Source organism: Nomascus leucogenys, chromosome 4, assembly GCF_006542625.1.
Source record: "Nomascus leucogenys isolate Asia chromosome 4, Asia_NLE_v1, whole genome shotgun sequence".
Classification (NCBI taxonomy): Eukaryota; Metazoa; Chordata; class Mammalia; order Primates; family Hylobatidae; genus Nomascus; species Nomascus leucogenys.
In genome coordinates, this window is record NC_044384.1 from 91,395,478 (window position 1) to 91,408,219 (window position 12,742).

At 59.2% G+C, this 12,742-nt stretch overlaps 1 protein-coding gene across 1 annotated transcript in view; it reads right to left on the reverse strand.

The window, feature by feature from the left end:
- Nucleotides 1-12,742, reverse strand: part of KCNQ1 (potassium voltage-gated channel subfamily Q member 1) — a 397,426-nt gene that overhangs the window by 67,437 nt on the left and 317,247 nt on the right. Inside the window, exons 13-15 of the mRNA XM_030811467.1 lie at nucleotides 5,657-5,751; nucleotides 4,680-4,726; nucleotides 3,662-3,723 (exon numbers count right to left, since the gene is read on the reverse strand). Coding sequence (XP_030667327.1) covers nucleotides 3,662-3,723; nucleotides 4,680-4,726; nucleotides 5,657-5,751 — 204 coding nt within the window. The remainder of the gene's footprint in view (nucleotides 1-3,661; nucleotides 3,724-4,679; nucleotides 4,727-5,656; nucleotides 5,752-12,742) is intronic.

A 12,742-nucleotide genomic window follows, 5' to 3' on the forward strand; every position in this document is an offset into this window, starting at 1 on the left:
TCAGAATGTCTGGGGTATGCAGCCCCCACACAGACTGCCAGCCCTGTGTGGGACTTCAGGAAGCCCAGTGGGGCCAGAGGGGGAGTGGGCAGGGCCAGCTCTCTCCGGACCTCTCCCTCCTGCCTGCACTGATCCCTGGCCCACACTGAAGGCCCTGGGCCCTGCTGCTGGCGCCCCCAGCCTGCCCCTGGCCTCAACCCTCCTCAGCCTCTCCATACGGACTTTGGGTGATATGAAACCTCTCCTTGCTCTCTCCACCTCATCTCCCACCCCTGTCTGTGTCTTCCTTGGGACCAGCTCTTCATCTAACTAGCTGTGTGACCTCAGGCGACCACTCAGCCTCTCTGAGCCTGTTTCCCCATCCATAAAAGAGGATTTATGTGGGCATTTGAGCAAATAAGAGTCCTCTCCAGAATAAAGAAGACAATAATCTAAGATGAAAACAGAAAGGGCATGAGGCAGCTTTTGTGACTTTTGACCCTAAAGACATAAGCAGGAGTCAAACCCTCTCATTTGACAAGGGAGGGAGGCCCACAGGAAGTAGACTCGCTGTGAGGAGGCCCCTGGGTCTGCGGGTGTGGGTGGGTTTCTGCTCTCCACACCCTGGAGAGAGGCAGAACCTGAGCCACCAGGACAGGCACAGGGGTGGAAGGGATCCCTGAGCCACCAGGACAGGCACAGGGGTGGAAGGGATCCCTGAGCCACCAGGACAGGCACAGGGGTGGAAGGGATCCCTGGAATGGGGACGTCCTGCAAAGTAGTTGGGAGGTCTGTGTTGGAGCAGACACTGCACTGTCAAGCAAGAGTTTTGACGACGCCGCAGGACTGTGGCGAGAAGGGAGACCCCCAGATCCCTCTCTCCAATGTGGGTCCTTGGCTAGGACACCAAAGAAGAAGAGGGCTCCCTGCCAGGGAAACTGAGGCAGCCCTGAACAAGCTCAGCTGGCCTGCACTGGTGAACTCCCTGCAAGGGGACACTCCAGGCCTCCCTGATTCTTAGCATGACCCCTTCCAAGAGGGGTGCCAGCCAGCTGTGCATCGCAGAGACCTCTCATCCCATGGCTAGGCAAGCTGGCCTGGGATGGGACTCACTGCACAGCCCAGCTGAGGGGCTGAGCTAAGCTGAGAAAGCAGTTGGAGGCTGGGGCCTTGACTCCCTTCCGGCAGGCAGCCAGACTGGCGGGATGGGGTGGGGGAGGGTGCCAGTGGGGAAGGCCAGGAGCTCTGGCTGGGGTTGGCGGGGCCGGCGGGCATTGGCATCGCTGCACGCCTGCTGGGCCTCTGAGGGCCGGGCGGCTGCTGTATTTCCTGCCCCTACTTCCCGAAGTCAGCAGGATTGCGCTTGGGGTATTTACGGTCCCGATGGCTGCACTGATAATGGAGATAACTTGAGCCAGGCTATGCCACCAAGCCCTCCAGGCCCAGCCAGGCCCTTTCTCAGGGTCTGTCCCTGAGGGGTGTACCAGTCAGTGGCAGGGCAAGGACCGGGTAGGCTACCACCTACCCGCCTAGGTCAGCACAGCTCTGTCAACTCTTTGATGGGCAGCCAGGTTCCAGGTAGACCCCTCAGAGGGGCTGAGATTTAGTGTCGACTGTGGGTGCCACTCACCACCTCAGAGACCCCAGGCAGAGGACTCGAATGTAATGGCAGGGAGCCAGGGCCCACCAGGGCTGTGCGTGCAGAATCTACCAGAATCCTCGTGGCCCCGGCTCAGAGCCTGACAGGGCACCAGGATGTGGCCCCAGCCTTGTTCTTAAACCTTGCCCTAGGGATCAGGGACTCCGGAAAATGCTTCCCTTTGTTGCTCAGATGTGAAGAAATTGGGTGCATAATTTTGTGCCTTCAAGGCCAGCGCTGGCCCCACTGCAGGCCCCCACACCGACCTTGGCTGACTGAGGACTGTGTCCTTGTTCCCAGGCCCCAGCAGGCTGCTGGATGGCCGCTGTGCACGTCAGGAAGGGGCCGCTGCACTTCAGGAGGCCCTGTCTGCCACCCACCATCACCCCCGCAGGATGCCAGGCTCCAGGTCTGGGCTTAAAGGGTGGCCTGTCCCATGGAGCAGGGGCAGAGCCATAAGAAAGGCCTGGGACAGTAGCATAGGCAATGGAACCAGAGCTGGGCAGGGAGTGGCGGGGAAAGGCGGGGGCTGTCCCCAGCGTGTGCTGTCCAGAAAGGGCCACCGACACTCCTGCACGTCAGGGATGTTCACACCCCACCTGCCTGGCTGCAGCCGAGATGGAAGCAGGAGTGGAAGTGGGGGAACGGGGTGCCACTCCCTGTCTCTACCACAGCTTTCCTTGATGTCTAGAAACTCCTGGCCATGCCAACAACACACGGTACCCGGCCCTGCTGTACTGGGTGTGCCAGCCAGGAGTCACCCAGCCCTTGTGCAAAGAGAAAGCCAAGGAAACACCGTGTTCCCCAGGCAGCAGAGAGGGCAAGGCTTCTGGGCCTCTGAGCTTGCCAATTCTGTGAACTGACCTCTCCCGGGTCTTGCTTCCTGTCCTGCCAGATGGGCGCCATCTCCCACTGGGCCATCTGCCTGGCAAAGGCCTGCACCAGCCCTGCTCAGGCCTGTGCTGACAGAGGGTGGCCAGGCCCATGGGACTCAGGGTACTGTGGTCACATAGCCCCACGGGGCCAGGCACCTGAACACCAGCCTTCGCTCTTTCTGCCTGACCCAGTTTGCTGGTCTCAGGGCCCCACGGCCGCCCCAGGCCATGGGCAGATGGTGCCAGGTGGGGAGAGGGTGACGCTGCAGGTCCTGGGGGCCAGGACGGGTGGGGCAGGAGCAGGAGCCTGGGCTGGGCTGTGCCTGCCCCGCCTGCCCGGCTGCAGCCGAGATGGAAGCAGGCCAGAGCCAGGCGTTGCCGGGGAAACCGGGCGGCAGACGCACTCCCTGCCCAACTGAAATTCCTCTATTTTTAGCCTCTCAGCTACTTTCAGATAAAGCCCATGTAGACGGACTTGCTGTTCGGCAAGATAACAGCCCGCTTCAAACCACAGAGACTTCAAAGGGCAGTGGTGGGCTCAGCCATGGGCCCGAGAAAGGCCCTCCCACCGCACAGATCCTCCAGCAGCTCCCAGGGTGCCTGGGGGAGAGGCTCCGGCCTGAGGGACGGAGTGATGGGCACAGAGCCTGGTGGGGAGTGGGGGCCTGGTGGGTTCGGGGTGAACAGAAGATGCCTCTCTTCCCATGAACCCATCCCAGCTGGGCCCTGCATCTCCCTGAGCCCTCAGCCGGCCCCAAGTGGAGGCCCCAGACAGCTGGGCCCAAGAGAAGGCTGGGATGTGAGGCCAGCTCCTGCCACCCTCCACACAGGACACAGCCAGGAGGCTTGCAAAGCACAAAGCAGACTATGAGAGGCAGCGGGAAAGAGCTGGGGGAGGGGGCACTTGGTGCCACCTGCCAGTAAAGACGCCACTTGTCAGAGGATGAGAAACCAGCCTGGCCTGGCTCCTTCCATGGGGGACCAATGCCCAGCCAGGTGGGCAGTGGGCCCGGGCCCCTCTTGGGAGTTGCTGGGCAGGCTGCAGTAGGCACTGGAGGGAAGGTGGGGAGGCCTGCAGGAGCTTCACATTCACACGCAGACCACAGGGAGGTGCCTGCTGGCCCCAGGACGCTAACCAGAGCCACTGCGGGCCGGCGCGTGAGCCTACCTTGTCTTCTACTCGGTTCAGGCGGGCGCCAATCGTGTTGCTGCCGCGATCCTTGCTCTTTTCTATGGGGGATAAAACACCCAAATCAGGGCCGAGTGCTGGGGTGGGCCGGGGACTTCAACTGGGCTTGGGGAGTGGGGTGGTAGGGCTGGGGGAGGTAGCTAAGAGTCAAAATGCCTAAACCTACTAGGACATTTTTAAAAAGTGTCCTATGACAAAAATACCAGGGGTGGTACGGTGGCCGGGCATGGCTGCAGCTGGGGACCTGGGCTCCATCCTGCTCCACCTTCTCCTCCTCTGACCTCCGAGAGCCCTAGGGGGCTGCCTAAGCTGGCCACACTGCCAGCTGTGCAAGCCCATGCCATTCCACTCCCGGGTGGCATAAGCCTGACTCCAGGCTGGGGGACACAGCTGCTCAGCTGCCCCCGTCACACCAGTCCACACTGTGAGCCATGGCTGCAGTTTGCATTTGGGCTAGGGAAACCCCAGGGAATGTGCCTTTTCCCTGTCATTCCCCGGAATGACTCACAGCCCCGTGTCCAGGGGACCCAAGGAATTTGGTCAAGGAGCCAGAAAACCAGCCCCCAGGCTGTGGCCAGGTGCTTCTGTCCCTCTCAACTTGAGCCCTGCAAGGCCTCCACCCATAGTCTCTTGAATTCTGGGCTGGCAGCTCACCCCACCCAAACCCCACCCCAGGCCCATCCCCAGGATCACCCCCTTCTGCAAAGTTGCCCTGGGTTCATGTTTCCACACCCAGAGCCTAACCTCAACGCCCTGGAATTTAAAGGGACCCAGGTAGGTTCTTATGAAACCTGAATATTCCTTTGTGAAACGTACTTTGGAGCCACTTTGCTAAGAGTGGGGTCTACCTCCCCTTACTCCCTGGCTTTCATTTCATGTCATGCACTTTGGAGGCCAAATGGCCTGTTCTGACATCATGGTGAGAGCCAGGAAGGCAGAGGCGTGGGAGAGTCCATTGCAGGCTGCTGGGCCCAGAGCAACTGACACAGAAACCCACCTGAGACGGAGATGAACAGTGAGGGCTTCCCAATGGACTGGTCCAGCCTGGGAGAGAAGGAGACAGACACCAGTTCACACCTGGCCCTGGCACTGCACAGATGCACTGCCATCTGTGGGACAGACAGGTTGATGTGCCCAGCAAGACAGTGTACTGCCCTCCCACTCTGGGGACACCCCCGACCCTAAGACCTGCCAGGTCACTCCCAACCCCCCAGAGGGCCATGCTCCTGGGGGGCTGAGCAGGGAGCTCGGAGAGGAGGAGTGGGTGGGCTGCCTCTCAGACTTCCTCCATGGGGGTAGGAGTAGGAGGCAGTGGGTCAGCCATGGGCAAGGCGGCCTGACCCCTCGCCTGTGGCCAGAATGGACACGGGCTCCCAGCCATACCCTGTAACACATGGAGCTAGCTCCCAGGCTAGCCCATCTCGGAGGCACAGCTGCTCTGAGCCTGTGCAGGCCCGGGAGGATGGTGCAACCCCATGGGAACACATTGGCTCCACACAGTCAGGGTCTCCAGCTCCAAGTCAGTCGGCGGAGACCCGTGGGGTGGGGCCTGGCACCAGGCAGTGTCTTCCCAGGGCTGGGCCTGGCACCGTTCTCAGAGGTAACAGGGAAGGCAGGTGGGTTGGCTGCCGAGTGTCCTGAAGTTGTGGGGAGTGTGAAGCTGGTGTCGCTGCCTGAGCAGGGACGGAGGCGGGTGTTTGCCTCCCTTACGCGCCTCCCCTACCCCAACTCCTCCATCGTCTCAGATCCGGGTGGGGACCAAGGCAGAGCTGCCTGGTGGGGCTGGCTGTGAACCGTGGCCGTGGCCAGCTGCCCTCCCTCTGCAGGGGTGGGGGTGGTAAGGAGAAGGGGGTGGTTGAGAGGCAAGAACTCAGGGTCTCAGCCCCTCCCTCCTCCTGCACTGCTCATCGTGCAGCTGGGGCTGGGCTGGGCAGGACCCGTGCACCCTCCCCGCTGCCCTTTGGCTGTGCCCACCTCCTCTGCAGCTCTTTGATGCGCACCATGAGGTTGAGGTGGCCCTGCGAGTACTGCTCAATGACGTCCCGCACATCGTAAGGCTTCCGCGCTTGCTGCGGGACAAAAAGACACGCATCACTTCTCCTCCCTGTGCCCCGGCCATGTGGCTCAAAGTGCAGGCAGTGACAGTGTCTGCCCTTGGGAGGCTTGTGAAGACCTGGGAGCTTGCCTATGTGGTGATGGCATAGGCCTGGTTCCAAGTGTGCACAGTAGCGAAGCTTGTCCCCATCAGCTTGGCCACGGGGCTCTGGGTAGTCCTGGGCCATCGGCTCGGCCTCTCTGGGTCCCAGCTTCCTGTCTACTCACCAGCAGGGGCCTGCCCCCTCCTCCCTTCCACCCCCCACCGCCCCAGGCTACCAGTCCTGGTTCTCAATGGCTTCAGGAAGAGCTGGCCCCCTCAAGGGGCCAAGGAGCAGCACAGTGCCAGGCACTGACCAGGAGGCACAGCTCTGCATGCCCACTACCTACCTGGGCCCCAGACTGACCCTTGACATGCTCACTGGCTGCAGCCCCCACTGTCCTCAGGGTAGGGAGCGGCTCTACTCTGCATCCTTCCTGGCAGTTTGTGCCAGGCAGCAGGGGTGGCCCCAGATGACAGCCTCAGCCTGCAGCACTTGCTGTGAGTGACAAGCATCTGCTTGGGCTCCCACAGTGGGGCTGGGGCCATGTGAGGCAGGGCAGGGGACCTCAGGGTTCCCAGGCTTGTTGCCAGCTCTGAGCCTATAAGTGGGACTCAGGTGACATCTTGAAACCACAACAGAGAAAACAAAGCATCTCATGATATCAGCAAACCCCAAGCCACATTTGTGGCCTTGCTCCCAAGGGCCTCACTCAGGTGGAGCAGCCAGGCTGAGTGGGGGTTTGATGGCCTAGGAAGGCCTTGGCCCTGCAGGCAAGCCAGCACGTAGGACAACAGACCGCTTCTATCCCAAGAGGCCACTGGGTGACCGGGTGAGGCCCAGGGTAGTCATCATGAGTGCTCAAATAGCCACCTTAGCACTGAGCTAGTGGCTTTCCTGCCTTTTGCTGGGGAATTTGCAAGACCCAAGAGACAAGCCAAGCAGCTTGGTGGGGAGGGGCGGGGCAGGGTCAGCCCAAGTCAGAGGGAGGCAATTGAGGCCAAGGATGAGAAAGGAGGAAGCTCAGGTACCGTTGACGGCCCGGGCTGGGTCTGGGAACATGCCTTCCCTGCCCACCTGCTACCTCTCTTTGGGGTCCTACTCCTGAGACCAGGGTGACCTTAATCTGAGGATGCAGCCACTTCCGCCCTGGGAAGCTGCAAGTTCCCAGACGGGGAGACCCTGAGGTCAGGTCTCCACGTACCCACTTTCAGCTCTAGACACACTTTTGACATGCCCAGGGGTTCTGCCACCAATGCCGGAGGCTTGGTGGAGTTATTACAGCCCACCCAACATTATTTTGGACCCCAGGGATCCCAAGACAGGGCAGAAACCTCCTCCCTACCAAAGGCTGGGCCTCAGAAGTTCAGGGGGTTCCTCTTCCACCTGACACCAGCAGGTAGGGCCCTCACTGGCAACACTAGCCACTCTCTGGGCCCTGAATGGGAGATCCTGAGATCAGGAGGGCTAGGATGGGGCCCATGTCCTCACAACACAGCTGTGCCCCATGGAAGGAAGGGCCTGCTGTTCCTGGGGCCACACTGAGCACCAGGATCGCTGGCATTGCTCAGAAATGACACACCAAGGCCCGTGATAGGGTCAGGCATGGGGTCGGACTCTAGGCAGACCCTCTGGCCCGCCATGTACTCAGTTTGATAACAGTCATAAAAACCGTACTTATGTACAGGCTAGTAATAACATCCTCAGGCTGCAGTTTCTCCTGTCATATGGGAATGCTAAGTCCTTCTCTCTTCTGTAAGATAAAATGCTGATCCCTGTCTCTCTCTTCTGTAAAAGGGGATGCTGAGCCCTGTTTCTCCTTCCTATAAGATGGAGATGCTGAGTTCTCTTCTATGAAATGGGATGTTGAGTCTTGATTCTCTTTGCTGTAAGATGGGATGCTGAGCCCTGTCTCTATCTTCTATAAGATGGGATGCTGAGCCTTGATTCCCCCTTCTGTAATATGGGATGCTGAACCCTGTCTCTCTCTTCTTTAAGATGCGATGCTAAGCCTCAATCCTCCCCTTCTATAAGGTGGAGACCCTCTGAGGGGTCTACCTGGAACCTGGCTGCCCATCAAGGAGCTGACAGAGCTGTGCTGACCTAGGCTGGTAGGTGGTAGCCTACCTGGTCCTTGCCCTGCCACTGACTGGTACACCCCTCAGGGACAGACCCCGGGAAAGGGCCTGGCTGGGCCTGGAGGGCTTGCTGGCACAGGCCTGCAGACCTGGGCCATTCTCAGGGTCCTGGCCTGTGTCCTAAGACAGGAAAGGGGACCCACTCCCCCCTCACCTGGAAGGGAGTGCAGGGCTCACTGTGTTCCTCCCCAGGGACCAGCTTTTTCACCTGTGGTTACCAGATGCTACTGTTAGCATCTGGTAGCATCTCTTGTACCTGGTAGCATCTCCTGTAAGATGGAGATGCTAAGCTCCCTTCTGTAAGACGGAATGCTGAGCTTTGATTCTCCTTTCTGTAAGATGGGATGCTGAGCCCTGATCCTCTCTTTTGGAAGACGGGACGCTGGGCCCTGTTTCTCCCTCCTGTAAGATGGAGATGCTGAGCTCCTTTCAGTAAGATGGAATGCTGAGCCTTGATCTTCCTTTCTGTAAGATGGGATGCTGAGCTCTGATCCCCACTTTTGGAAGATGGGATGTTTCTCCTTCCTGTAAGATGAAAATGCTGAGCTCCCTTCTGTAAGATGGGATGCTGAGCCCTGATCCTTTCGGTAAGATGGGATGCTGAGCCCTGATCCTCCTTTCTGTAAGATGGGAGGCTGAGCCCTGTTGGTATCTTCTATAAGATGGGAGGCTGAGCCTTGATCCTCCTTTCTGTAAGATTGGACGCTGAGCCCTGTCTCTCTCTTCTATAAGATGGGATGCTGAGCCTTGATTCTCCTTTAGGATGGGTTGCTGGGCTCTGTTTTTCCTTTCTGTATAATGGAGATTCTAAGCTCCTTTCTGCAAGATGGGATGCTGAGCTCTGTCTCTCTCTTCTATCAGATGGGATACTGAGCCTTGATCCTCCTTTGTGTAAGATGGGTTGTTGATCTCTGTTTCTCCCTTCTGTATGATGGAGATTCTAAGCTCTCTTCTCTAAGATGGGATGCTGAGCCCTGCCTTGCTCTGCCTTAAGGGAGGGAGTGAGGATGACATAGGATGGGAGTTGAGAAAGGTCAGGGAATCCTAAGCCATCACCATGCCAGAGCCAGAGTCACAGCCAGCTGTGGCCGAGCCTCTCTTGAGAACACATTGAACATGGCATGAGTCATGGTGGTGAGCCTCCTGCAGACCACAGAGCTCTGTGAAGCTGAAGCATGGGGCACCTCCAGGCATGCTGGGTGAGGTGTGGGCAGGTGAAGGAGGCAGGGCAGGGGAAAACCAAGGCCTGGGAGTCCCTGGGCCACTGTGACCAGGTGGGTGTAGGTGTGTGTGTTAGCAGCCTCTGCAGATGCAAGTGCTTTCAAACAGGCCTGTTGTGGGCAAGGAAGTATTATGTGCCTGAGTGTGTGCATGTCTGCAGGAGCAGGGCTGGGTGAGCCTATGAGCAGAGAGCTCCCTGTACCTTCAGCCACAGCCTTACCTGGTGTAGGGCATAGCCCAAGAAGGCTCAGCAATGCCCACAGACCATGAGGACCCACGGCCCAGTGGCATCCCAGCCCACAGAGACTTATCCTGGAGCCACTGAGATCCCTGCTAGGATATGGTTAGGGCTCATGGGGGCCTTTGTCCAGTGGTCGTCTGGGGTTGGGCTGGAAAGATCATCCTGACTTCAGGAGCCTGAGATGAGCTGAGATAATGCAGGCCTGTCCAGACTGACTGATGGTGGACAGGGAGTTCAAGGCAAACTTGAAGGGCAGAGAGGCTCTGGCTCCTTGGGCCAGACACAGGGGTGGCTGGCCAGGGACTTATCAGCCAGCAAGGTAGGCAGAGGGGTCACCTGCCACGTCAGCAGCCCCTGAGGCCAGCGGGGGTGGGGTGGGGTGCAAGCAAGCAGACAGGCTGGCGTGGAGGAAGGGAAGCATCCTGAGAGGTGGGCTAGGGGAGCCCCTGGAGCCGCACACAACTCCTCACTGCCATGGGCTACCGCTCCCCTCACCCTGGCCCCACCCCTCCATGCTGCCCCCAGCAATGAGAGCCAGCTGGTGAGGTCGGAGGGAGTCCCAGTGGCTTTGTGTAGGAGCCTCTGTGCCCTGCGAGGATCCTGTTGCTGCCAGGTTTCTGCAAGGCTTCCAGGGCCAGGGAGCAGGGGAGGAGCAGACAGTGGGGTGGGGGTTTCCCAGTCTGCTTCAGGAAGCCTCCTGGGCCATTCTCAGGGTCCTGGCCTGTGTCCTAAGACAGGAAAGGGGACCCACTCCCTCCCCCGCCTGGAAGGGAGTGCAGGGCTCACTGTGTTCCTTCCCAGGGACCAGCTTTTTCACCTGTGGCTCAGAGACAGGGCCTGCTGGGGCTGGCGCAGATGATCTCTCTCTCTCTGTCCCTCTCCCTCTCTCTCTGTTTGTATTTGTTAATTGCTTATTTACCAAGAGAAGCCATTTCTTGGCCCACATATTCATGTTTCACAGTTCAGGAACACAGGTCACTGACAAGTTCCTAGGTAATTCAACCCGAAGAAATTCTTTATATTCCAAAATCACTTTGCACTCCGAAAGATACCAGCCCTCTTCATCACCTCAAAATCTTTTAGAGCATCATAATATCTGTAGAAATCATGTGCCTTTTTTCTTGGTCCAGACACATCAAACTTACAGAGAGCTGCAACTCCCAGGTATTCAATGAATGCTCCAACAACATGAAATTGCAGACGCTTGGCCAGGAGGCTACGCATCTGAGGTTTCATCACAAGACTGGAAGCCATGGTAGTTATTATCACAATGGGATATCCTTGATATCAACCTCAATGCCAGTGTCCTTCCTGGCTGATGGAGAAATGGATGGCTGGATGATCTCTTGACCTGAACTGGAGGCTGCCCACACCACCCCTGGAGCTAGGCCTGCCCAGGAGCCATCAGGGGTCTGTGTGCTTTGCTGGGTTCCCCCAGACCTTGGAAGCAGTCCCCAGGATGCCCAAGTGGCGCAGTTCTGCAAGCCTTGGTGGGCTCTGGCTCTGCCCTGCTGGGACCTGCTCTGCACTCAGGCCAGACACCAGCCCCACCCTGGGAGGCTCCCTGTGACCCTCTGCTCTACTGCTGGGGTGACGTCAGCTGCTTCGGCTGTCATGACCATGCTGTTCTCCAGCAAACTGACACACCCTGGCCCTTCCCATGGTCTCCTCTGCCCTCGGGGGACTGTCCTGCCCAGACCTGAGTCCCAAGGGGGTTCCCGCAGCCCCTTCCCTGTCTGGGAGAGTGTTGGTGCTGCCAGGAGGCCGGCCTCTCTCTTCCATTGCCGCCGAGCGAGCTCCCTGCTCCGGCAAGGCCCTCCATGCCAGCACCAGAGAGAGGAGACGGTCCCAGAATGGAGACACCCTGGTCCACAGGGGCTGTCAGATCTCCCCTAGAACATGACAGGCAGATCTGCGGGCACTGGCCAGCAGCAGCATTTACCATGACTTTTATTTTGACTGCAAGAGGTCCCAGGCCCTGCTGGGAGCTTTGGCACAACTTGGTTCAGTTGAGTCATGAACCACCCCCTTCCCTGGCGGGATGCAGGCAGGAGGGCCAGCTGAGAAACACCACTGTGGGAGGGCTGTGCATGCAAAACCCCCCTGGAGATGGCGGCCCGGTGGCCAGAACGAGGGCCCACATACTGCTCTCGGCAAGGGCCTGGCCGAGGGCTGCTCTTGGGGCTCAGAGTGATGACGAGCCTGGTGGGTGCTGGCCTGGGGTTGCTGGGGGCAAGGCCCAGGTAAGGCACTTGCATATGATCTTATGCCAAACCCTTAGGCTCTCGTTCCCCTCACAGCTGGGGAAGAACTTGCCCAGGGCTGCCTGGGCTGGGGTCTGCACCCAGACCGCCCGGTGAAGTCTGGAGGCTGAGGTGGCTCCAGGGCCCAGATGGGTGGGGGCTCCACCAAGGAGACGGTGGGCGGGCCTGTGTCGATCCTGGGGCCTGGAATGGAAGGTGTGGCCTGGTGTGAAAGGCATGGCTGCAGGGGGGACCAGACTTGAATGTCACTGTCAGTCCGTCTGGATGGGCCCTGCGTGATCTTGGCTCATCTCAGGTTCCTGAAGTCAAGATGATCTTTCCAGCCCGACCCGACAACCACCTGACAAAGGCCCCCATAAGCCCTGACCAGACCCTAGCAGGGAGCTCAGTGGCTCCAGGATAAGTCTTGGTGGGCTGGGATGCCACCGGCTGTGGGTCCTGGTGGTCGGCGGACATTGCTGAGCCTTTCTGGGCTGTGCCTTATGACTGGTGAGGCTGTGGTTGAGGTGCCAGGAGCCCCCAGCTCAGAAGCCCCACCCCGCCCTGCTCTTGCAGACACGCACTCACTCAGGCACGTCACACGCCCTCCGCTCCAAGGGACTCAGGCAAGTCACCCCCCAGCCTTCCCTGCTTTGTGATCTATGCCTTCTGGATCACCCACCACAGAGGATACGGGGTTCCCACACCTACACATGTATTTCCAAGCCAGGACTCAGTACCCTCCACCACCGCCTCCATCCGAGGAATGTCCCCAAGGCAGGAGGAGGGGAGACATGCCTGCCATCAATGGCATTCTCTGCAGGGCATGGACTCTGGGGGCTCTAAGGGGCTTCTGTAGGTGGGGCATGCCCGTGGAGCTTATGCAAGCCCCGGAGCTCCAGCCACACCTGGCCAAGGGGACCCCACTTCTCACAGAGCAGGACCCAGCCTCCCTCCATCCTCCCAACTCACAGAGGGTGGGGGAGCAGGGAATGAGAACACTGAGCCAGTGGAGGACAGGGCTGGGGGGTCTGGGGAACCTGCCTTCCCAGCTTGGTGACTCAGGGCAGGCTCTGCACCAT